Source organism: Canis lupus, chromosome 10 (genome assembly GCF_011100685.1).
Source record: "Canis lupus familiaris isolate Mischka breed German Shepherd chromosome 10, alternate assembly UU_Cfam_GSD_1.0, whole genome shotgun sequence".
Taxonomy (NCBI): domain Eukaryota; kingdom Metazoa; phylum Chordata; class Mammalia; order Carnivora; family Canidae; genus Canis; species Canis lupus.
This window is the reverse complement of record NC_049231.1, coordinates 45,025,879-45,052,547: the sequence shown is the minus strand read 5'-3', so window position 1 is coordinate 45,052,547 and position 26,669 is coordinate 45,025,879. Positions and strand designations below refer to the sequence as shown.

The following is a 26,669-nucleotide window of genomic DNA, read 5'->3' as shown; positions in this document are numbered from 1 at the left end:
TACCCATAACAGTGTAATTCTTTTCCACAGGGCTTATCCATTAAAAAAGTCAATGTACTGATAAAAATGAAGACTTTAAACCTCACATGAAAAACAAGTGACTGTAAAGTATAAACAAATATAAATTATACAATTGAAAATCAGAAGCACTGAACACATCTTTAAAATGTCTCAAAAAAAATCAATGTCTCAGATATCATGTATATAATGCAATCAGAAGGACACAACATCCCTTCTATGGTTTTCTTGCCAAAAATGCATAACCTCAATCTAACCATGAATACTAGACAAATCCAAATTAAGGGGATAATCCACAAAATAATTGTCCAGGTATTCTCTGATGTGTCACGATCAGGAAAGACAAAGAAAGAATAAGGAACTGTCCAAGATGGCAGAAGATGAAGGAGACATGACAAGCAAATGAAATACGGATCCTGAATTGGATCCTGGAATAGAAAAAGAAGAAGGATGAGAAAATGACAAAATCTGAATAGGATCTACTAAGGTTAGTTAACACTATAACATCAACATGTCAAGTTCCTGGTTTTGATCATTACATTATATTTACATAAAATTTGAACCTTTAAGGGAACCGGGTGAGATATATGAAAACACCGTGCATACTATCTGTGCAACTTTCTGTAAGTCTAAAATTACAGCCAGTTCTACTATAATGCTTGTTTTGGAACACAAATTTTTTCCTGAGTGATTAATGTATTGGGAAATTCTCTGTGCAATTTCTCCTCTGGGACAAGCATTCACTAGATAAACACAGAAAATGACATCCATTTGAAATGAGTTCAAAAAACAGAACCAAGCAATGTAGCAATACACAAACCGTATGTATATACTTCTACCTTCTACCATCTGTCTCAGTTTACTGATGCTAAGAACCACACATATCTAGTGTTGAAATTTCTACCAGATTGCAAATAATCTGCCTTGCCTCACACTTCTCAGAACCTTCCAAGCTGCAATTCTTATGAAGCCCAGCAAATCTCAAGTATTATTCAGTGCCACGTTTACTATAGTATGTTGTATTTCTTAATAATTTCACGGTATAAAACTGCGCTGTTTATGTTTTTTGTCTTTTTGTATGTGTAACCGACAAAGTTTCTGACCACTGTAACACTGACTTTTCTCCTTTTATTGCACAATTCTCCACAGCATGATAAACTTTAGGAATGTATATATTGTGTTATAATAGGACTGTATTCCACAGGAAGTCTTTTTTAAATGACACCTTAATATCCTGTTATATAGTAGTAGAGAGATATTTTGCAAATGTTAAAAATATTTGTCTCAATGCAACAATTTATTGGAAATGCTACAAAATATTTAGAATTCATAAAATCTTGAAATTAAAAGGAAGCTTGAATCTACCAGAATCTACCATGCCAGTTAGTTACACCATACACAAAAATAAACTCAAAACAGATTAAAAACCCAAATGTGAGACATGAAACCATATAAATCCTAGAAGACAATATTGGCAATAATTTCTCTGACAATGGCCATAGCAACATTTTTCTAGGTATGTCTCCTGAGGCAAGGGAAACAAAAGCAAAAATGAACTACTGAAACTATATCAAAATAAAAAGCTCCTGCACAGCAAAGGAAACTTTTGACAAAACTAAAAGACAACCAACTGAATAGGAAAAGGTATTTGCAAATGACATATCTAATAAAGTGCTGGTATCCAAAATATGTAAAGAACTAATACAACTCAACTTTTTTTTTTTTTTTCAAAAAAACAAAACAAAACAAAACAATCCAATTAAAATGTGGGCAGAAGGGCAGCCTGGGTGGCTCAGTGGTTTAGTATCACCTTTAGCCCAGGGCATGATCCTGGGGACCTGGGATTGAGTCCCACATTGGGCTCCCTGCATGGAGCCTGCTTCTTCCTCTGCCTGTGTCTCTGCCTCCCTATCTCTCTGTCCCTCATGAGTAAATAAATAAAACCTTTAAAAAAATAAAACAAATAAAAAAAATAAAATAAAATAAAATAAAATAAATAAAATAAAGGCAGAAGATATGAACAGATATTTCTCCAAAGAGGACATACAGATGGCCAACAAAACACATGAAAAGATGCCTGACGTCATCACTAAAGAAATGCAAATCAAAACCACAATGAGATAATACCTCACATCTGTCAGAATGGCTAAAATCAACAACACAAGAAACAACATGTGTTGATAAAGACATGGAGAAAAAGCCTCATGCATTGTTGGTAGAAATTCAAACTGGTGCAGCCACTGCAGAAAACAGTATAGAGGTTCCTCAAAAATTAAAAATAGAACTACCCTATGATCTAGAAATTGCACTACTGGGTATTTACCCAAAGAATATGAAAACATTAATTCAAAAGATATATGCAACCCTATGTTTATTGCAGCATTATTTACAATAGCCAAATAATGGAAGCAGCCCAAGTGTCCATGGAGTAATGAAAGGATAAAGAAGATGAGGTATATATACACACAATGGAATATTACTCACCCATAAAAAGAATATAGTCTTGCCATTTGCAACAACATGGATGGAGCTGGAATAAGTCAATCAGAAAAAAACAAATACCATATGATTTAACCCACAAGTGGAATTATGAAACAAAACAAAGGGGAAAAAAAAGACACAAACTGAAAACACAGACTCCTAACTGTAGAGAACAAAGAGATGGTTATAACAGAGGAGGTGAGCACAAGGATAGATGAAATAGGTGATGGGGATTAAAGAATACACTTACCATGATGAGTACTGAGTTACACATAAAATTGTTGAATCACTGTATTGTACACCTGAAGCTAATCTAACACTATATATTAACTGTACTGAAATTAAAATTTAAAAAGCAATAATACTCCTCCCAATAAAAAAGAATATTGAGACCCAAATGGTTTAAAAGCTATCCCCAAAGATGGGTGTCACATTCCTCTCTTCCATTTTCAGATGAAAAACTTCCCAGGGCTCAAAAAGAGATCTGTCATATTTGGACTTCTGGGAAGACGGCAGAGTAGTAAGATCCTGAACTCATGGACACACAGTGCAACTAACTCTGAAAAAGACTCAAAGACTGGCACAAATTAATTGTAGAGAAGGTTACACTGAAAAGTGCAAGAGGGGTAGAAACACACTTAGGAACCAAACCTCTGTGAGACTAGCCACACAGAGGAGGGATACCACAAGCATCGAGAAGGTATCACAGGCACAGACAAACTACCCTGCAAAGAACAATCTCCATAACATCTGGCTTTGAAAACCAGTGGGCTTAACTTCCAGAGTTCTACAATCAGCAGACCTTAACTCCAGGTACATTAAAATCAGCTGGCTTAGCTCCAGGAGCGCTCAAGGATAATAGGAAACCAAGTCCCCACCTTTAAAGAGGCAGCATAACAAATAACTCTGCAGAGACACAAGAAAGCAGTAGTTTGGAAAGTGCCTGGGGTATCTCGGATTTTGTACTGGAGGTTCAGGAATCTTTAGAAGACTTTAAGAACAAAAGTGCTGGCAAGCACCATTCTCTTACCCCAGCCTCCCTCCCTACTCCCTGATATAGGCAGACACCTGTAGGAACTAGCACAAACACTCTCTACGTACTCTGCTAGCACCAAGTGCCCCACCATGTTCCCCATCAGAGGCACCACATCCAACCTGATCTACTCTGCAGGCATGCCTCCAAGGCCACTTCTGCCCCAACATACCATGCAAGCAACCCCAGCAGGGACCAGTGCTACTCCAAAGTGACTCCTGCTCTGGGGTGGAGGGAATATAATCACACAAACCAGTGTACCCAACAGTCCCAGAAGCCAAACCTTATAGCTAGCAGTGCAGAGATAGTGCCCTGCAGCACGGTGCACCTGCAGTCCCAGAGCACATAATGAAGGGCAGCCATCCAGTCTGATTACTGACCTGCCTGCCACAAGCCCCTAACAGCATAGGGACCAAACCCTGACCAGTGTACCCCAAACCGGTGAAGCGGGCCTTTGCAGCCACTGGACTGAAGATAAGTGCAGCTCAGTCACACAGCAGGGCTCACACAGCCTCACAAGAGACATCTGACGCGCCTGGTTCCAGTGAACAGAGGACATTGTGCTGCAAGACATCACATCTTGCGTCTCATCTTCTTATGAAGAAGAGCTCTTCTTCATAAGGCCACTTACGGAGATATACCTGATCAGGAGATATAGCTGACAGAAACAAACACAGAGTTAGACAAAATGAGGAAACAGAGCAATATGGCCCAAATGAAAGAACAGGACAAAATCACAGCAAGAGAGCTAAAGGAAATGGAATATGCCTGATAAAGAATTCAAATAACGGTCATAAAGATACTCACTGGACTTGAAAAAAAAAGTGGAGGATCTCAGTAAGACCTTCAACAAAGAGATAGAAAATATAAAAAAGAACCAGTCAGAGATGAAAAATTCAATAACTAAAATCCAAAATACACTAGAGCAAATTGACAGCAGACTACAGGAGGCAGAAAAACTAAGCAGTGATCTGCAAGACAGAGTAATGGAAAGCAACCACGCCAAACAGCAAAAAGTGAAAATATATATATAAAAAAAAAAAAGAGAACGGGTTCAGCAAACTCAATAATATCATCAAACGTAGTAACATTCACATTATAGAGATCCCAGAAGAAGAAAGAAGGCAACACAAGACTTGTTTGAAGAAATAACTGCTGAAAATTTCCCTACTTTGGGGAAGGCAACAGACATCCAGACCCAGGAAGCACAGAAAGCCCCCAACAAAATTTACCCAAGGAGGTGCATACCTAGACACATAATAATTAAAATGACAAAAATAAGTAATAAAGAGAGAATATTTTAAAAAGCAAGAGAAAAGAAAACAGTTATATATAAGGGAAACCACATAAGGCTATTAGTTGATTTTAAAATAGAAAATTTGTGGGCCAGAATAGAGTGGCACAATATATTCAAAGTCCTGAAAAGATAAAACAAGCAACCAAGAAAACACTATTCAGTAAGGCAGTCATTCAGAATAGGAGACACAATGACTTTCCCAGACAAACAAAAGTTAAAAGAGTTCATCACAATTAAACCAGGTTTACAAAAAAATGTTAAAGGGAATTCTCTGAGTAAGAAAAAAAGGCCATAATTAGGCATAAGAAAATTAAGGAAGGGAAAAAGTTCACAGGTAAATGCAAAGATACAATAAAAATAGTAGATTAATCACTTATAAACCAGTATGGAAATTAAAGCATAAAAGGAGTAAAATCAATTTTAAGTATAAAAATCAGTTAGGAGATTCATAAAAGTACATATGACATCATATACATAAACCAGGGGGTGGAGAGCACATAGGAAAATTTCAGTGCTTTTAGAAAGGGTTCAAAAATTTAAGTGATGATCAACTTAATACAGACTGCTATACACATAGGGTATCTTAAATGAACCTAATGGTAACAAACAAACAAACAAACAAAAAACAAGAGAAAGGTATCCCAGCATAACACTAAAGAAATCCATCAAACTGCAGAGGAAAGAGCAAGAGAAGAAGAATGAAAGAATTGCAAAACAACCAGACAACAAGTAACAAAATGATATTTTGTACATACTTATCAATAATTGTAATATGTACAAACATATATTGTACATACTTATCAATAATTATTTTAAATGTAAATGGACTAAATACTCCAATCAAAAGACATAAGGTGCCTGAATGGATAAGAACAACAGACAAATTGCAATTGCAAAACAACCAGACAACAAGTAACAAAATGATATTTTGTACATACTTATCAATAATTGTAATATGTACAATACATATATTGTACATACTTATCAATAATTATTTTAAATGTAAATGGACTAAATACTCCAATCAAAAGACATAAGGTGCCTGAATGGATAAGAAAGCAAGACCCATATATATGCTGCCTATAAGAGACTCACTTCAGACTTAAAGACACATGCAGATTGACAATGAAGTGATGGAAAAACACTTACCATACCAATGGAAATAAAAATAAGACTGGGAAAACTATATTTCTATCAGACAAAAAAGACTACAAAACACTGTAAGAAGAGACAAAGGACACTACATAATGATAAAGGGAACTATCCAACAAAAGGATGTAACAATTGTAAATATTTATGCACCCAACATTGGGGCACTTAAATAATAAAACTATTAATAGACATAAAAGAAGAAATTAAGAGTACTATAATAATATTAGGAGATACCCACTTAGAGTAATGGATAGATCAAGACAGAAAATCAACAAGAGAACAGAGACTTTGAATGATAAATTAGATATATTTTGAACATTCAATCCAAAACTGGCTGATTACACATTCTTTTCAAGGGGATATGGGACATTCTCAGATTGTTAGACCACAAAACAAGCCTCAATAAATTAAAAAAGACTGAAATCATGTCATCCGTCTTTTCCAACCACAATAGTATGAAACTAGAAATCAATCACAAGAAAAAAATCTGTAAAAATACAAATACATGAGAATAAATAAGAAGCTACTAAACAATGAATGGGTCAACCAAGAAATCAAACAAGAATAAAAAAAAACACATGGGGAACACGAAAATGAAAACACAACAGTCCAAATCTTCGGGAGGCAGCAAAAACTGTTCTAAGAAAAAAGTTTATAGCAACACAGGCTTACTCAAGAAACAAGAAAAATATCAGGTAAACAACGTAACATAACATTTAAGGACCTAGAAAAAGAACAAACAAAGCAAAGCCCAATGCCAGTAAAAGGAAGGAAATAATAAAGATTAGAGCAGGAATAAATGAAAGAGAGACTTAAAAAACAATGACACAGATCAATAAAGCTAGGACATGGTTCTTTGAAAAGATCAAGAAAATTAATATCCCTTCAGTAAGATTCACCGAGAGAAAAAGACTCAAATAAAATCAGAAATTAAATAGGAGAAATAATACCACCATCACAGAAATGCAAAAGTTTGTAAAAGAATATTATAAAAAATAATATGCCAACATATTGGACAATGTAAAAGAAATGGATAAATTCCTAGAAACCTACAACCTTCTAAAACTGAATCAGGAAAAAAAAAAAAAGTAAACAGATTACTAGCAACAAAATTGAATCAGTAATTTTAAAAACTCCAAAAAAAAAACAAAAGCCCAGGACCAGATGGCTTTATAGGTGAATTCTACCAAACATTTAAAGAAGAGTTAATACCTATTCTTCTCAAATTATTTCCAAAAAAATCCCACCAAAAACAGAAAAGGATGGAAAGCTTCCAAATTCATTCTCTAAGTCCAGCATTACCCTGATACCAAAACCAGAGAGAGGCACTACAAAAAAAGAAAACTACAGGCCAGTATCTTTCATAAACATGGATGCAAAAATCCTCAACAAAATATTAGCAAACTGAACCAACAATACAATAAAAATCATTCACCACTATCAAGTGGGATTTCTGGTGGCTCAATATTCACAAACAAATCAACATGATACATTACAACAACAAGAGAAAAGACAAAAACCATATGATCATCTCAATAAATGCAGAAAAAGCATTTGACAAAATCCAGTATCTGTCATGATAAAAACTTTCAAAAAAGTGGGTTTAGAGGGAACATACCACAACATAGTAAAGATCATATATGAAAAATCCACAGCTAGCATCACAGTCCATGGTGAAAAACTGAGAGCTATTCCTCTGAGATCAGGAACAAGCCAAATATATCCACTCTTACTACCATTATTCAACTCAGGAATCAAAGTCCTAGCCACAGCAATCAGACAAGAATAAGATATAAAAGGTAAGGAAAAAGTAAAACTTGCACTATTTGCAGATGACATAACACTCTATATAGAAAATCACAAAGTCCAACAAAAAACTACTAGAACTGATAAGTGGATTTGGTAAAGTCTCAGGATACAAAATATACAGAAATCAGCTGCATTTCTATACACTAATAATGATATAGTATAAAGAGAAAATTTTTTAAATCCCATTTACAATTGCACCAAAAAGAATAAAATACCAGGAATAAATTTCACCAAGGAGGTGAAAGACCCATATTCCAAAAACCAAAAAGTACTGATGAAAGAAACTAAAGATGACACAAATGGAAAAATATTTCATGCTCATGGCTCAGAAGAATCCATATTGTTAAAATGTCTTTACTACCCACAGCAATCTAAAGATTCAATGCAATTTGTATCAAAAAACAAAAGCATTTTTCACAGAACTAAGACAAAGAATTCTAAAATTTGTATGGAACCACAAAAGACCCCAAATACAATCTTGAGCAAGAGTGAAGATAAAGGTAACACAATCCCAGACTTCAAGATACACTACACAAAGCTATACTAATCAAAACAGTATGGTACTGGCACAAAAATATACACATAGATCAATGGAACAGAATAGAGAACCCAGAAACAAACCTATGCCTATATGGTCAATTAATCTATAACAAAAGTGGTAAGACTATACAATGGGAAAAAAGAGAGTCTCTTCAATAAATGGTGTTGGGAAAAATGGATAGCTAAATGCAAAAGAATGAAACTGGATCACTTTCTTACACCATACACAAAAATAAACCCTAAGTGGATTAAAGATCTAAATGCAATACCTGGAACCATAAAACTCTTAAAGGAAAAGATAGGCAGTAATCTCCTGGACCAATGTCCAAGCCTTAGCAACATTTTTTGGGTCTGTCTCTTCAGGCAAGAGAAACAAAAGCAAAAATAAACTATTGGGACTATACCAAAAATAAAAAGCTTTTGCACAGCAAAGGAAATAATCAAGAAAATAAAAAGATAACCAAGTGAATGAGAGAAGATATTTTTGCAAGTGATATATCCAATAAGTGGTTCATATCCAAAATATATAAATAACTTCTACAATTCAATACCAAAAAAGCAAGTAATCTAATTAAATATGGACAGAGGACCTGAGCAGATATTTTTTTGAGAGAAGGAATATAGAAGCCCACTAGGTGTGAAAAGATGTGCAACATCACTCATCATCAGGGGAATGCATATCAAAACCACAATGAGGTATGACCTCATGCTTATCAGAATGGCTAAAATCAAAAAGACAAAAAATAACGTTAATAAGGATGTAAAGAGAAAGGAACCTTCATGTACTGTTTATGGAAATGCAAGCTGGTGCAGTCACTATGGAAAGCAGTATGGAATTTCCCCAGAAAGGTAAAAATAGAACTACCATATGATCTAGTAATTCTACCCCTGGGTATTACTCAAAGAAAAGGAAAACACTAATGCAAAAAGATACATGCACCCCTATGTTTACTGCAGCAATTTTTCAACATCCAAGATATGGAAGCAACCTAAGTTTCCATTCATAAATGAATGGATCAAGAAGATGTGGTATATACATACAATGGAATATTAGCCATAAAAAAGAATGAGATCTTGCCATTTGTAACAACATAGATGTACACAGAGAATATAATGGTAAGTAAAATAAGACAGAGAAAGACAAATACTATGATTTCACTCATATGTGGAACTTAAAAAACAAATGACAAAAAAAAAAAAGACACAAGAGAAATGGACTCTTAAACATAACAACTAAGCTGATGGCTGCCAGATGGGAGGTAGGGGAGGGGGATGGGTAAATAGATACAGGGATTAAGAGTATACTTATTGTAAGCACTGAGTAATGTACAGAATTTTTGAATCATGTTGTACATCTGAAACCAGCACACACTGTATGTTAATTATATACTTCAACTTTAAAATTAATTAAACAGAACTATTTAAAAAAAGAGATTTCCCAAATTTGTTCCAAACATATTTACTGAACACTTATCAAATGCAAGATATTATTCTAGGTGATAGGGATAATAGTGAACAACATAGATAAGCTCTCTGCCCTCATGGAATTTATTTTCTAGAAGAGGGGAAAAGATAAACAATACAATCTTAGTGGGTGATACGTTCTATACAAATTAAAATGTGGCAATATCAAAAATAATGGGTGGGGGAATGCCTGGGTGGCTCAATGCTTTGGCGCCTGCCTTCGGCCCAGGGCATGATCCTGGAGTCCCCACGTCGGGCTCCCTGCACAGAACCTGCTTCTCTCTCTCTCTGCCTCTCTGTATCTCTCGTTAATAAATAATATCTTTAAAAAAAATAATGGGTGGGGAATAGGGGAATTGACAGGTACCTCTATAGATAGTAATGTCCTGGAAGTCCTCCATCACCTTAACTGATAACTAATGGTAACAAAGAGCAGAGGAAGAACATTCCAGGAGAGGAAACAGCAAGGCCCCAAAGAAATAATGATCTTAACATAGTTAAGAAATAGAACAGAATGTATCTAAAGCAGAATAAGCCTAGATTCACAGGATTAGTTAGGGGTCAGATCAAAATTAACCTTAAATTTGTTTTTAACTGAGTGCAAGAGAAAGTCATTGAAAAGTTATCAGGGGACAGACATTATCCAATTTTTAATTTTGAAAGATTACCAAATTTTGTGGCAAAAGATACAAAAGTGTTCAGAGTAAAAGCATTTTGGGGGGATCAGTCAGAAGTTAGGTGGTATGAATTAGGGTGCTGGAAATGGGGACAAGTGGATGGATTTGAGATATGTCTTGGAGACCATCAATGGGGCTTAACCCTAGGGAAAGCATGGAAGAGAAAGAAGGAAAGGTGACTTGATTAAGCAGGTGAGAACAACACACCTGAGGAGGAAAGGGCTCCAAATCAAGATTTCTGTTATGATCATGTTACTCCAAAATGCCTCATGAGGTACCCTAGAAGCAGAGTACCATATATAGTTGACCCTTGAACAACATGGGTTTGAACTGTGCAAGTGCACTTATACATGGACTTTTCTCAATACAGTACAGTACTATAAATCTATTTTCTCTTCCCTATGATTTTTTTTAATAGGCTCTATGTTCAATGTGGGGCTTGAAATCATAACCCCAAGATCAAGAGTAGCATGCTCTACTGACTGAGCCAGCCAGGCGCAACTCCTTATGATTTTAATAATGTTTTTTTCTCTAGCTTACTTTACGGTAAGAATACAGTATATAATACATGTAACATGCAAAATATGTGTTAAGCAACAGTTTATGTTACCAATAACAACTAATGGTCAACACTGGCCAATAATAGTTAAGTTTTGGGGGAGTCAAAGTTACACATGGATTTTTGACTGTGTGGGGTATAGAGGGTCAGGGCCTCTAACTTCATGTGGTTCTAGGGTCAACTTTACCTAAGAATTTAAATTAAAATTATGTTAAGTGTTTAGAATATAGACTAGAAATATAACAACTGTGATGTGAGCTTTCCAATGCAATCCTAGCTTATATGGAGTTTAATCTTTGTTTATGGAAAAAGCAAACTACATGCTGACCCAGAGTATGCAAACAAAAATAGTATAAAAATGCGAACTCTATTCCCTACCATAGTCTTGAGTTGTTTATTGTTTTAACTTTAGATGGCATGTATAGAGAAGCAGCCATTTTTTCCCCAAATATACTGTTAAGAGATCTGGAATTTAAATTCTTTAGTTTAAACCAAGGCACTCAAGGTCTCCAAGAGCATTAGAAGTGTAAATACTAATTTCAGCTAAACCTACAGACTTAAGAGTGTCCAGGCTTGTGGTAATTCACAAAATTACCACAGAAAAAGACAGTTTTCCCTGCCTTCTGGAACCAAGGTAAGATGGCCCTTCCTGGTCCACTCATTCTTCTGGCCCACAATGTACTTCTGTGGCTTATAATCTATAAAATCTATTTATTCTAAGGAGGTAGAATTCAGAATAAATGTAACAGCAACGTAAACAACATAACTATGTCATACTTTAAGGAAGGAGCAAGGTGGACCTTGCCAAAAGGTTGGACTAATTACTTTTATTAATTGTCCAGTATTTCCTATTCAAGTAGTAACTGTGTAGCATCTGTAATATATCTATTATGTACTGAACAATCTAAAATACAGTCTATAAGATAAAATAGAGCTATCAACTGTTGTTATCTTGGTTTTCTTCAACTTTCTTGGAAAGTTTTTAAATTCTAGTGGTTCCTTTAAAATTAAGAAAATTTAGAAACAATCTTATTTTGGCATTTTCCATCTTCAATCACTAGTCTACCTTCAGCTGTACCTTCTCCATCTTCTTTGGCTTTATCTTTCTCTTTCCTGAAAATTAACTGTAGAAAACCATCAAGGCTCAGTCTTAGGCCCTATCCATCCCCGTATTTTCAATCAGTTATTCGCAAATAATGAGCCATAAAATTATATCTAACTCTGATCTCTGAATCCCCGACCTAAATATCCAACTATCCTTCTCTAGAACTCACAATCACTTCTTCACTTAACATATCCAGATTTAAGTTATGATCTTCTTGCAAACCAATGATGCAAAATATTTACTGCTGTTCCCTATCTCGGTGAAGAGCACCTGCCATCCACCCAGTTACATGATCCAGAAACCTAAAACTTAATCCTTGACTACATCCTCTACTTCAGTCCGCAAAAACAGTTGATCACTAGCTCCTCCCAAATATGTATGTCCCCATACATCCCAAACAACTCCTCCACCCGTCCTCTTCTTTGCATCTCTACTATTATCACTATTATCTAGTCCATAACTGTCCTTTCTCAAGGGGATCACTACAATAGTCTTTTACTGGGGCCTTTCAAATCTACTCTGCTGTCCATAAACTCAATCATTCTTCCCATTGCAGCAGTTGCAGTCTTTGTAAAATTTATATCTTATAAAATCATCCTAAGTAAGTCCTGCTTAAAACTCTTCAGTGGCTTCTTTCTGCTCTTAGGATAAAAGCCCAAATCCTGGGGCAGCCTGGGTGGCTCAGCGGTTTAGCACCGCCTTCAGCCCAGGGCATGATCCTGGAGTCCTGGGATCGAGTCCCATATCAGGCTCCCTGCATGGAGCCTGCTTCTCCCTCTGCCTGTGTCTCTGCCTCTCTCTTTCTCTCTCTCTCTCATGAAGAAATAAAATCTTTGGAAAAAAAAAAAAAAGCCCAAATCCAATAAATGGTCTGCAAGTTCCTGCATTGTCTGGCTCCAGTACATCTCTCGTCTCATCTTATTCCATGCTTCCCTTCACTCCACACTTCATCTACGGTGAACTTCTTTCATTTTCTAGAATATTCCATGCTCCCATCACAGGGTTTTTGTGATGCTCTTCTCATTTTCTGGAATACTTTTTTCTCCCATGTGGTAACCGTAATAATATCCCTACCATGTCCATGTCCTAACTCCTGGAATTTGTGAATACATTACCTAACATGGCAAAAGGGATTTTATGGATATGATTAAAGATCTTGAGATTGGAAGGTCATCCTGGACTACCCAGGTTAACCTAATGAACTCACAAGGGTCCTTATGAGAGGAAGGTAGGATAGTCTGTGAGAGGAGGAGATGTGTCACAGAGAGATGTGCAGATGAAGGAAGGGGCCCTAATGAATGTAGCCAATTTCTAGAAGATGGAAAAGGAAAGAAGTAGACTATCCCCTAAAGCTTCATAAGGAACACACCCTAGTCAATACATTGATTTTAGGACTACTGGCTACCAAAACTAGAAGATAATAAACTTAGGCCATTTTAGGTCACTGGGTTTGTGGTAATTTTTACAGCACAGTGAAGCAACTAATACACCCACTTTTACCAGTGAGCTACATAGTTCACAGATCTCAGGTCAAATGAATTTTTAAGACTTCCCTAAAAGCCTTAATTGAAGCAAATGCCTCTTTTATACATTCTTCAAGGCATCCTTTGTATCACCAATTAAGGCTGTAACTGTACAATTACTTACATAATTGATCATTTGACCCCTGCATTCTCCTTTACCAGACTAAAGCTCCACAACACTAGGAAGAACATCTAATTTTGTGTACCAAAGTACCTGGCACACAGCAGATGTGGGTGAGTGGATGGATGGACTCATTCATTCATTTTACTTCAGCACAAAGAACCACCTGCTGTCCTCTACCAATCAGTAATGCCATTTTGGTAGGTAACCTGTGGAGGACCTTTCTTCACCCATTCCGCTCAGCACTAAATGGGCCCTGAGTCTAAAGAGCTGAGTTTCTTCAACTCAAAGAAATTTTTCTCTATTATATATTTGCTTATTTCCTCTCTTTACTCCCTTTGTTCTTTCCTTCTGAAAGTTCTATTAGATGGGTATTAGAACTTTTGCCTACCCCAATTCTTTGTGCCCTTTATGAAGGATTCTAGAACTACACAGCTCAATTGTTCAGATTGCTAATCTGATCTTCAGCTGTGTCTACTCTGTTTATCAGTCCATCTATATGGTAATTTTAAATACAATCAATGAAATTAGAACACAGAGATTTCCAGTCAATCCTCTATGAATTGGCCTACCATCCCTTTAAAATATATTATGTGTAATTTCTAAATGATATTCTGCTTGCCCTACAAATTCAATTTCCTTGAGTATTAAGTCATTCACAATGTGGGTTTCCTCAAATATTTTGTACCCCTAGTTGTACAATATGCCCTTTTACCTATCTGTAGTTGCTGTATCTATTTATTGCAGCCTGCAGATTTCATGGAAGGAACTAGATGTGGTGTGTGTAGGGTGGGCTGGCAGTTCTTTGTTCTTCACAAAGGAATTCAAACCCCTCTTTAGATAATCAATAGCTGTCTAGAACACATTCTCCCTCTTTAGTCTTAGTAAGACTTAGTGGATCTGAGTGCTGTTCTCTATTTAACCAGCCTGACCACTGAAGCACAGAAATTTTAGCAAAAAACAGTTTTTCTTTGACCTAAAAAAACAGAAGGGGCGCCTGGGTGCTCAGCTGGTTAAGCATTCCCTTAGGCTCAGGTCATGATCCCAGTGTCTTGGGATCAATCAAGCCCTGCACCAGCTCCATGTTCAGTGGGGAGTCAGTGCCTCCTTCTGCCCTCCCTACTTGTGCTCTGTCAAATACATAAGTAAAATCTGAAAAAAAAAAAAAAAAAAAAAAAGTAGTTAATATAAAGTGCCTGAAAAGGTTTTAGAGTTCCAAAAAATCCCAGAAATTCTATACTTTTTCTATGTAATTTCTATTTCTAGAATTACTTTTTCTATGTGCATTTTTCTAAGTAGAAGGTTTATCGTTTTCCTAGGATAGCAAAGGGTTCTAACTCTAAAAATGTTAAAAACCATTGCTTGACGATTTAGGAAGGAAGATTTTAATGTAAACACCTGAGGGTTTTTTCCAAGCTGTTGCATTTTCTACCCCTCAAAAATAGTGCTAACTTAATAACAATGTTAACTAGTAGAAAGATGGTTGACCAAGATTTCATTATATTTATGATAAAATCATAAACAAATGGGATGGAGTAAGTACTTCAAAAGGATAAGAGAGAATGTCACATTCACAAAATAACAATGAGCTACTATGGGAGAACCCATTAGAGGTTCTCAAGTTGTAAATGACTTTAAAAATACTTCTCGGAGGAGGAGGGGCAAGATGGCAGAAGAGTAGGGTCCCCAAGTCACCTGTCCCCACCAAATTACCGAGATAACCTTAAAATCCTCCTGAAAATCTACGAATTCAGCCTGAGATTTAAAGAGAGAACAGCTGGAAGGCTACAGTGAGAAGAGTTCGCGCTTCTATCAGGTAGGAAGACGGGGGGGGGGCGGGGATAAAGAAAGAAAAGGCATCTGAGGGGGAGGGGCCCCGCGAGGAGCCGGGCTGAGGCCGGGGCAAGTGTCCCCAGGACAGGAGAGCCCAGTACCGGAGAAGCAGGAGCTGCACCAACCTTCCCGGTGGAAAGGCACCCGCAGGGAGTTGGATCAAGACCCAGGAGGCCGTGGGTGCTCTCAGGCTCCCTGGGACACTAACAGACACCTGCGCCCCGGGAGAGTGCGCCGAGCTCCCTAAGGGCTGCAGCGCGCAGGGCCGGACCGGAGCAGCTCGGAGGGGCTCGGGCGGCGGCTCCGCGGAGGGGGCTGCACCACCGGGAGCGTGAATCCAACAGCGCAGGCCCCGGAGCACAGGGCCCCGGGACACAGCCCAGGATCCAGCCTCCCCCGGGACAGGCAGAGGCCGGGAGGGCCCAGGGCAGCAAGGACGCTCCTGCCCCGAGCTGAGCAGATCAGCGGCCCCGCCCCGGAGCCTCCAGGCCCTGCAGACGGAGAGCTCCAGAGTTACTGCCGGGGCTGAATCCAGGGCTCCAGAGCTGGCCACTGCCCCTGTTGCTGTTCCTCCTGGGGCCTCACGGGGTAAACAACCCCCACTGAGCCCTGCACCAGGCGGGGGGCAGAGCAGCTCCCCCAAGTGCTAACACCTGAAAATCAGCACAACAGGCCCCTCCCCCAGAAGACCAGCTAGACGGACAAGTTCCAGAGGAAGTCAAGGGACTTAAAGTATACAGAATCAGAAGATGCTCCCCCGTGTTTTTTTTTTTTTTTCTTTTTTTGCTTTTTGATTTGTTTGCTTCCCCCACCCCTTTTTTTCTTTCTTTTTTTTCTCTTTTTCTTTTTTTCTTCCTTTTTTCTTTTTTCTTTTTCTCTTTTCTTTCCTTCTTTCTCTCCTCTCTTTTTCTCCTTTTCCAAATACTTGTTTTTGGCCACTCTGCACTGAGCAAAATGACTAGAAGGAAAACCTCACCTCAAAAGAAAGAATCAGAAACAGTCCTCTCTCCCACAGAGTTACAAAATCTGGATTACAATTCAATGTCAGAAAGCCAATTCAGAAGCACTATTATACAGCTACTGGTGGCTCTAGAAAAAAGCATAAAGGACTCGAGAGACTTCATGACTGCAGAATTTAGATCCAATCAGGCAGAAATTAAAAATCAATTGAATGAGATGCAATCCAAACTAGAAGTCCTAACGACAAGGGTTAACGAGGTGGAAGAACGGGTGAGTGGCATAGAAGACAAGTTGATGGCAAAGAGGGAAACTGAGGAAAAAAGAGACAAACAATTAAAAGACCATGAGGATAGATTAAGGGAAATAAACGACAGCCTGAGGAAGAAAAACCTACGTTTAATTGGTGTTCCCGAGGGCGCTGAAAGGGACAGAGGGCCAGAATATGTATTTGAACAAATCCTAGCTGAAAACTTTCCTAATCTGGGAAGGGAAACAGGCATTCAGATCCAGGAAATAGAGAGATTCCCCCCCCCTAAAATCAATAAAAACCATTCAACACCTCGACATTTAATAGTGAAGCTTGCAAATTCCAAAGATAAAGAGAAGATCCTTAAAGCAGCAAGAGACAAGAAAGCCCTGACTTTTATGGGGAAGAGTATTAGGGTAACAGCAGACCTCTCCACAGAGACCTGGCAGGCCAGAAAGGGCTGGCAGGATATATTCAGGGTCCTAAATGAGAAGAACATGCAACCAAGAATACTTTATCCAGCAAGGCTCTCATTCAAAATGGAAGGAGAGATAAAGAGCTTCCAAGACAGGCAGGAACTGAAAGAATATGTGACCTCCAAACCAGCTCTGCAAGAAATTTTAAGGGGGACTCTTAAAATTCCCCTTTAAGAAGAAGTTCAGTGGAAAAATCCACAAAAACAAGGACTGAATAGATATCATGATGACACTAAACTCATACCTTTCAATAGTAACTCTGAATGTGAACGGCCTTAATGACCCATCAAAAGGCGCAGGGTTTCAGACTGGATAAAAAAGCAGGACCCATCTATTTGCTGTCTACAAGAGACTCATTTTACACAGAAGGACACCTACAGCCTGAAAATAAAAGGTTGGAGAACCATTTACCATTCGAATGGTCCTCAAAAGAAAGCAGGGGTAGCCATCCTTATATCAGATAAACTAAAATTACCCCGAAGACTGTAGTGAGAGATGAAGAGGGAGACACTATATCATACTTAAAGGAACTATCCAACAAGAAGACTTAATCCTCAATATATATGCCTCGAATGTGGGAGCTGCCAAATATATAAATCAATTAATAACCAAAGTGAAGAAATACTTAGATAATAATACACTTATACTTGGTGACTTCAATCTAGCTCTTTCTATACTCGATAGGTCTTCTAAGCACAACATCTCCAAAGAAATGAGAGCTAAATGATACACTGGACCAGATGGATTTCACAGATATCTACAGAACTTTACATCCAAACTCAACTGAATACACATTCTTCTCAAGCGCACATGGAACTTTCTCCAGAATAGACCACATATTGGGTCACAAATCGGGTCTGAACCGATACCAAAAGATTGGGATCATCCCCTGCATATTCTCAGACCATAATGCCTTAAAATTAGAACTAAATCACAACAAGAAGTTTCGAAGGACCTCAAACACGTGGAGGTTAAGGACCATCCTGCTAAAAGATGAAAGGGTCAACCAGGAAATTAAGGAAGAATTAAAAAGATTCATGGAAACTAATGGGAATGAAGATACAACCATTCAAAATCTTTGGGATGCAGCAAAAGCAGTCCTAAGGGGGAAATACATCGCAATACAAGCATCCATTCAAAAACTGGAAAGAACTCAAATACAAAAGCTAACCTTACACATAAAGGAGCTAGAGAAAAAACAGCAAATAGATCCTACAACCCAGCAGAAGAAGAGAGTTAATAAAGATTTGAGCAGAACTCAACGAAATCGAGACCAGAAGAACTGTGGAACAGATCAACAGAACCAGGAGTTGGTTCTTTGAAAGAATTAATAAGACAGATAAACCATTAGCCAGCCTTATTAAAAAGAAGAAAGAAAAGACTCAAATTAATAAAATCATGAATGAGAAAGGAGAGATCACTACCAACACCAAGGAAATACAAACGATTTAAAAAACATATTATGAACAGCTATACGCCAATAAATTAGGCAATCTAGAAGAAATGGACGCATTCCTGGAAAGCCAAAACTGGAACAGGAAGAAATAGAAAACCTGAACAGGCCTATAACCAGGGAGGAAATTGAAGCAGTCATCAAAAACCTCCCAAGACACAAAAGTCCAGGGCCAGATGGCTTCCCAGGGGAATTCTATCAAACATTTAAAGAAGAAACCATACCTATTCTCCTAAAGCTGTTTGGAAAGATAGAAAGAGATGGAGTACTTCCAAATTCATTCTATGAGGCCAGCATCACCTTAATTCCAAAACCAGACAAAGACCCCACCAAAAAGGAGAATTACAGACCAATATCCCTGATGAACATGGATGCAAAAATTCTCAACAAGATACTAGCCAATAGGATCCAACAGTACATTAAGAAAATTATTCACCATGACCAAGTAGGATTTATCCCCGGGACACAAGGCTGGTTCAACACTCGTAAAACAATCAATGTGATTCATCATATCAGGAAGAGAAAAACCAAGAACCATATGATCCTCTCATTAGATGCAGAGATAGCATTTGACATAATACAGCATCCATTTCTGATCAAAACCCTTCAGAGTGAAATGTGTGGGAAATATCAGAAAGGGAGACAGAACATAAAGACTCCTAACTTTGGGAAACGAACTAGGGGTGGTGGAAGGGGAGGAGGGCGGGGGGTGGGGGTGAATGGGTGATGGGCACTGAGGGGGGCACTTGATGGGATGAGCACTGGGTGTTATTCTGTATGTTGGTAAATTGAACACCAATAAAAAATAAATTTATTAAAAAAATAAAAATAAAAATACTTCTCTTTTCATTTGATATTCTTATTAGTGAGACATCGTTTAAACCAATAAATGTACTAAATGACTGAGACATCTGATCCAAATAGTGATTATTAAAGGGAGAGATATAATATCAACTTTGGAAATAATTAATGATCAATCTAGAAAAAATAACAGAGTACACAACTTTTTTTTTTTTTAAGTACACAACACTTCTTGTTAGTCTTTTGTACATCCAGCACCTCCTGGATAAATATTTATTGAATTAATAAGGAAACTGGAAAAATGAGTTATTCCAAATATGATATTTTAAGAATTATCACTTCCTTAGGAAGACAGTGTGGCAATTTTAAATGATTCATAAAGTAGAAAGATGGCAGAACTAAAAAAAGACAAATATAAAAGCTTATGCTAATAGATCAAATAATAGGAGACAAAAGGTAAAATACTTAATCCTACTGAATCAAAAGCAGATTAAATCAGCTTCTTAAAAACATTATCACAAAGATGAATTTCAGTATCTGTTTAAAGTGATGGTTTTGTCATTTGTTAAAGAGTTACTAGGGGAACAAAATGATATTTTGCTCTCTACATTTTAAAATCTCCAAAAGATTAACAAAGTCAAAGTAGAGGAATAAAAATCATGAAAGAACAGTAAATAGGGCCCACAAGGAAAATTCAAGCTTCAGCAGTTCTAACAAGAGGAAAAAAATATGCAATGAACTATCTTTTCACTGTATTAGAAAAAAAACAAACCAAAGTATTTCTATTATTTCATGAAAGGTTAAACAAAAGTGATTATATGCCTTCCAGCTGTCTGAGAAAAAAGCAGGGGCAAACATAAGAAAACCTCTCTTGACAAGACAGAGAGCTATTAATGTTGAAAGAAGACACAAGAAAAAAAGTCATCTCTCTACGTCTTAAATTCTGAAAACAGAACAAGTAAAAAGGTTTAAACATTTTTCTGCCTGGAGATGGGGCAGATTTCTCATGACCCTTTTCGATTCTATACTCTGATCTATGGAGAAAAATACCCAACTCCTTTCAATGTAAATGAGTCCTAAGTTACTACTATGTAGAGAGAAGGAATTTTTCTTCTTTGACCTGCCAGGTTTTAATGGTCAATGTTGTACTCCAAGATCCAATTAAGGCCAGCAGCACAACCACAGTAAGAAACAAAACAAACATACCTCCCGTTCTTCCATTACCAATTTGGAGAGCAGGCTGAAGGCTTCTTTCGTTTTGCAATAAATGAGGCAAATGATAATAAATACTTGGCACTTGAAGAGATTTTTTGCTTGTTAACTCCTTTAATAGCTTTAGGGTATTATCTAAAACAAAAAAGCATAATTAATGTACAGGATCACCTTCCTTACAGAAGTTGCTGATTTTACAAATACAGCAGCTAAAATTTATGAGAACTAGAACTCAAGAATTTTCTTTCCTGACTTCATACTTTGGTGAATAAGATCTCCATTTAAAGTGAAAAAGACATTTCTGCAACCAGAGTCTCACAGTCGTGATGTTGGTAGCACTGAATGAAGCCAAAGAACCGTGAGAAGGTGGATGCTTTCATCATTTGTTGTTATGACAGTTCAGAACACAGGCCCTGCAGAACACATTCTAAACAAGCTACCCAATTATGAAAATGTAATAGGGACATTTACCACCAATAACTTTCACTTTCCTATGCTATTCTATTTTACTGAATTTTCACATGGAAGTTGCTCCCGGCCCCGAAAAAATTCAAGTATAATAATTTAAACAGTACAATTTGAGAATGTCCAGTACAGACCCTAACTTTCAAATAGTTTTTCTTGGAGGAGTTAATGAATCCTTTAATATAATATGAAATAAAAACTCAATCTGGTAGACAATACTGTTTCCAAAGTTCCAACTATAATATAATTTGACCTTTTAAATACAGAAGGTTAACAGTAAGGACTTAAAGTCTCACAGAAGATTTCTGTGCAAAACTATATGAAAATTCCATTAAAAATATAACAAGAACCCAAAATTCACAAAAGAAAAGCACAGGACTTATATTAATGTTTAATGAAATTAATGTTTAATCTCATAAGTAAAGAAACGATTATGAATTACAATACAGAAATTTCAACCTATTAACTTAGCATAAGATTAAATAATAATATTAAATATTGTGATAATGTGACCTATGTTTCAGCTACTCAGAAGAGCACTGAAAACCCTAAAACATTTGTCTTATTAATAATTTCCCTCCTAGGAATTTCACTTTTATGCACTCAATAAATACTTAGTGATTATCTATTTTATCCCAGCCACTGTGTCATGTGTTTAGAAATCAAGAATCATCAAAACATAGATCCTTGTTGTTGTTGTTTTTTTTTAAAAAAGGTGATCCTTGCTTTTAAGGAAGTTATAATGTAATAAAATAACTTGAGGGCTGCCAGAAATGTGACCAATTTATACACAAAGATGTTCATCACAGAGTTACAAGTTAGAGAGACAAAAAACCACACGGAAAAATCCTATTTGCCTAATAGTAGAAAAATATTTAATACATTATCGTATATGATTAACAGACATATGTCCATTGAAAATGGTGTTTCTGAAAAACATCCATTGACACAGTAAAATGTTAATAGCCTATTTCAAAAGTAAAACTGAGGTTCTGATATACAATCCCAATTCCAAAGAAAAAACATACATGGAAAAAAGACTAGAAGGAAACAAAAAATGTTAACAGAAATCACTTAGCAGCAGACTTATAGCTAGTTTATATTTTATTCTCTCTACCATTCCATAATTTTAAATGTTTCTGTGCCATAACAGGAGAGGAAGCATAGAGCATGAAAATTTAAAAATCAGGTCAGGCAGTGGCCTGCTTGATCAATCTAAAGACAAGAGGAATGAATGATAAAAGATGGGAAAAGATGATAATTGAAAAAGTGTTCTAATCTTGAAAGATGACATAAATTTCGAGGCAACTGATTACATACATATGTCAATTTAATCATCAGACTAAGAAAAGCACAGAAACGGAGAAAGGATCATTGGCATTCATCTTACTCTAACCAGAAGTTCTTAGAGAGGGAATAGATCAGACACCCTCCAAAAGTACCCACTATAATAAAGCCATATTTTTTTCTTATAAGTCACAGATAAGAATACGAATTGCCTCAAATAGCTCAAAGGTTATCCAGAGTCTATCTACGGTCCACACAGGTCACAACATAAAACATGTAAAAATGCAAAATTAAATTTTAATCTCATTTGGAATACGTTTTTTAAAAGATCTGTTTTTTTTTGCTATTAGGGAAATTCGTACAACTGAAATCTAAATCAACATTACTCTCTTACAACCACATTTAGCAATTAATAAAATTTTTTTTATCATTTACCATTATAGGGAAGTTTTGTGTGATGTTTCTCTCTGAAAACAGTTAATAAATGTTGGCTGAAAAGCTATTTTACACAACTTCCAAATAAATTATGAAAATTCTATTTTCAAAGGGTTATGTGAAATAAAACTAAAGTATCATTTGTACCTGAAAATTTATTTAATGAATCCTTACTTCCATTTGTTTCTGCTCCTACACGCTTGAACTGCTGTACAATGGCATTTAATTCAGAAGAGCGCTGCGAGATTCTATGTTCAGCTATTCGAAGACGTTCTTTCAAGGCAAGAAACTCTCGTTGATAAGCAATCAGTTTTTCTAGAAGCAAAACCAAAAGTTTTTAATATATTTCTTTAAAAAAAAACATAAAATATAACTGTAAGATCAGAAATTTAAAAGTCACATTTTCCAGAAAAAGATACTCATGTATTGATAAAGGATTAAAAATTGGGGTGCCTGGGTGGCTCAGTCAGTTAAGCATCTGCCTTTGGCTCAAGTCATGATGCCAGAGTCCTGGGATCAAGCCCCTCATCAGGCTCTCTGCTCAGTGCCTGCTTCTGCTTCTCCCTCTCCCTGCCACTCTGCCTACTTGTGCGTTCTCTTTCTCTGTCAAATAAATAAATAAAATCTTAAAAAAAAAAAAAGTCCCAACCAGTTAAATATAACAAAGCTTCCACTAACATAATGCTCTATTTTTAATGTTAGAAAGCAATTTATTTTTTCCTGAGATTTTCTTTAAATTTTATTTTATTTTTTTAGAGTTTTCGTGAGTTTTATTTTTTTCTTTTTTTTATTGGTGTTCAATTATTGCCAACATATAGCATAACACCCAGTGCTGATCCCACCGAGTGCCCCCCTCAGTGCCCATCACCCAGTTACCTCCACCCCCCGCCCACCTCCCCTTCCACTACCCCTTGTTCATTTCCCAGAGTTAGGTGTCTCTCATGTTTTGTCACCCTCACTGATATTTTCACGCCTTTCCCTTTATTCCTTTTCACTAATTTTTATATTCCCCAAATGAATGAGACCATATAATGTTTGTCCTTCTCCGATTGACTTATTTCACTCAGCATAATACCCTCCAGGTCCATCCACATAGAAGCAAATGGTGGGTATTCTAATGGCTGAGGAATATTCCATTGTATACATTAAATTTGATTTTAATTCAATTTATTAAACATACAGCATATTACTAGTTTCAGGGGTAGAATCTAGTGATTCATCAGTTGCATATAACACCTAGTGCTCATTCCATCAAGTGCCCTTCTTAATGCCCATCACCTAATTCCCCATCCTCCCACCACCTCCCCTCCAGCAACCCTTAATTTGTTCCCTATAGTTAAGAATTTCTTACAGTTTGTAAGCACTTTCTACTTAGCACTTCAGAATGTAAAGATAGAGAAAAAAAAGAACAAAAGATTTTAGAATTAACACTTCAAGCATAATACTAACATCATTTTTCAAAAGATTTAAAGAACTATAAAGACCTTATTTGTATTAAGAAGACAGAGATGAAGTATTGAAATTGATGATAATGTATCTAATAATAAAATGAATATTACCTCTTTTATATATAGCATAATCATTTATTTCCATAGGCTGTTTCCTATGTACTTCCTATTCAGGCAAAGATTTCCCTAGGCCAGACTTTGGCCAAATTTCTGATTCCTAAAAACTCTAACAGGCAGATGTAAAATAAACTGGGATGACCCCAGTTAAAAGTCATCCATTTTAATTTGAGAGAATCACAGGTCAGGAAAACCTGATCTGGGAAATAAAAGTGGATTTTATGAGGATAAATGTAGACACTGAAACAACAGTATGAGACAGCTCAGAGAGACAAAGTGCACAGTGAGAAGAAGCCTAAGGACAGAACTTGACATCAAAATCTAAGACACGGTGGAAGAGACAGCATTCATTAATCTCGATCAACAATGCTGAAAGATAGCTGAGGTTATGGAGCAGTAGGAGTAATTTCCACAACCTCATTAAATTAAGAGAAACCCGAACAATGGTTTTCAACTTCTGTATCAAGCTAGATAATCCAAAGCTACTATTTTGACATCTAAACAAAACACACTTTAGAAAGACTACTTTTTTACTTAATATTATCTCTGCTTTATTCAAGGATAGACTCAATTTAAGAAACAGACTTACAAAAAATAAATCTGTATGTTTCATAAAGCTAGTCTTAAAAAAGGCAATTATGTTGTTCCTTGTCCCTTATACAAAAGCCCACACAGTAAACATCTCTTCAGAATTTTGTGGCAGGGATAAAAAAAAGTCTGTCCTGCTCAACTGTCATTCTTCCCTATAATGAACAAGGACAGCCATGTAAGTAGCTGTATTCCCCTTAACTTGCTGGCTTTAGAAGGTAAAGAAGAGCAGGCTGTGATTAGGAAGGGACTATACGGAACTTTGAGGTGCCAGCAAGATTCTCATCACTGACCTGGGTAGTGGTCCAATAAAATTCATTATTATACATTCACAATTTAGATACTTGTCCATATGCACAAACTTGTTAAATGTCAAAAAGATACTATTCCCAAACACAAAACTATAAACAATTATACTCTCACAAAGACTGTAACAATTATAACAAGAGATACCCAAGATTCATGTGATGAAAACTACAGACCCCTTACCGATACCTTATAATAGAAGAATAAATGAAGTTGTGTCTTAATCCTAAGTGAGAAGACTCAATCTTGAAAGAAAAGAGGGAGGGAGGGAGGGAGGGAGGGAGGGGGGGGAGTCGAAGGAGGAAGGAAGGAAGTAAGGAAGGAAAGGCAGGAAGGAATGGCAGGAATTGCCGATCATTTGCCATTGGGTCCGTACCCTTTTCTTTTTTCCTTCCGTTTGCCTTTTTTCCTTCCCTTCTTCCTTTTTCCCTTCCCCTTTTCCTTTTTCCCTTCCCTTCCCTTCCCTGTTTCCTTTTTTCCTTCCCTTTTCCCCTTCCCTTTTCCTTTTTTCTTTCTTTCTTCTTCCCTCCCTCCCCTCCCCTCCCCTCCCCTCCCCTCCCCTCCCCTCCCCTCCCCTCCCCTCCCCCTCCCTCCCCTCCCCTCCCCCCCCTCCCCCCTCCCCTCCCCCCTCCCTGCCCTCCTCTGCTGCTTCTCTTCGTCTCTCTTCTTCGCTTCTCTTCTCGCTTCTCTTCCTTCCTCTCTTCTCTTCTTCTTCCTTCTCTCTCCTTCTCTTCTCTTCTCTCTCTTCTCTTTCTCTTCAAGAGAAGAGAAGAGAAGAGAAGAGAAGAGAAGGAAGGAAGGAAGGAAGGAAGGAAGGAAGGAAGGAAGGAAGGAAGGAAGAAAGAAAGAAAGAAAGAAAGAGAAAGTCTACCATAAGTTAAAGAATAAATTTAATACAATACCTTTCAAAAAATAATGAAACTTTTTTGGAATGAATTTTTACATGTGATTCTAAAATTCATCTAGGAGAGAGAATGTTTTTAAAGAGAAAAAATCAATAAATAATAAAGGGGAAACTTGCTCTGAGATCAGAACACATTAGAAGGGTATCAAAAAAAAAAAAAAAAAAAGAAGGCTATTGAAATTAAAACAGTAATGGTTGCCAGGTCCAGACAGTATCAACAAGGGCCGATTACATCAGGCAGGCTGTGTTCAAAATTAGTGTGAATGAATGGTCCTCTTGGTTCCTCCCTCTTTATGTGAGCAAGTTAAAATTCTCTAGCACTCATGCAGTTAGTTTCTTGACATCAACCACCCAAAAG

The 26,669-nt window shown here is 36.9% G+C and overlaps 1 protein-coding gene across 6 annotated transcripts in view; it reads right to left on the bottom strand.

The window, feature by feature from the left end:
* The window catches only part of MGAT4A (alpha-1,3-mannosyl-glycoprotein 4-beta-N-acetylglucosaminyltransferase A), a 126,227-nt gene that overhangs the window by 54,229 nt on the left and 45,329 nt on the right, over positions 1–26,669 (bottom strand). For 4 of the 6 annotated variants that reach the window (XM_038551073.1, XM_038551071.1, XM_038551072.1 and 1 more), the window contains exons 3-4: positions 23,096–23,263; positions 20,756–20,896 (exon numbers count right to left, since the gene is read on the bottom strand). In XM_038551073.1, the coding sequence (XP_038407001.1) occupies positions 20,756–20,896; positions 23,096–23,263 (309 nt within the window). Of the gene's footprint in view, positions 1–13,872; positions 14,122–20,755; positions 20,897–23,095; positions 23,264–26,669 lie in introns of those variants that run through there. The other 2 variants (XM_038551074.1, XM_038551075.1) reach the window with 2 other exon arrangements.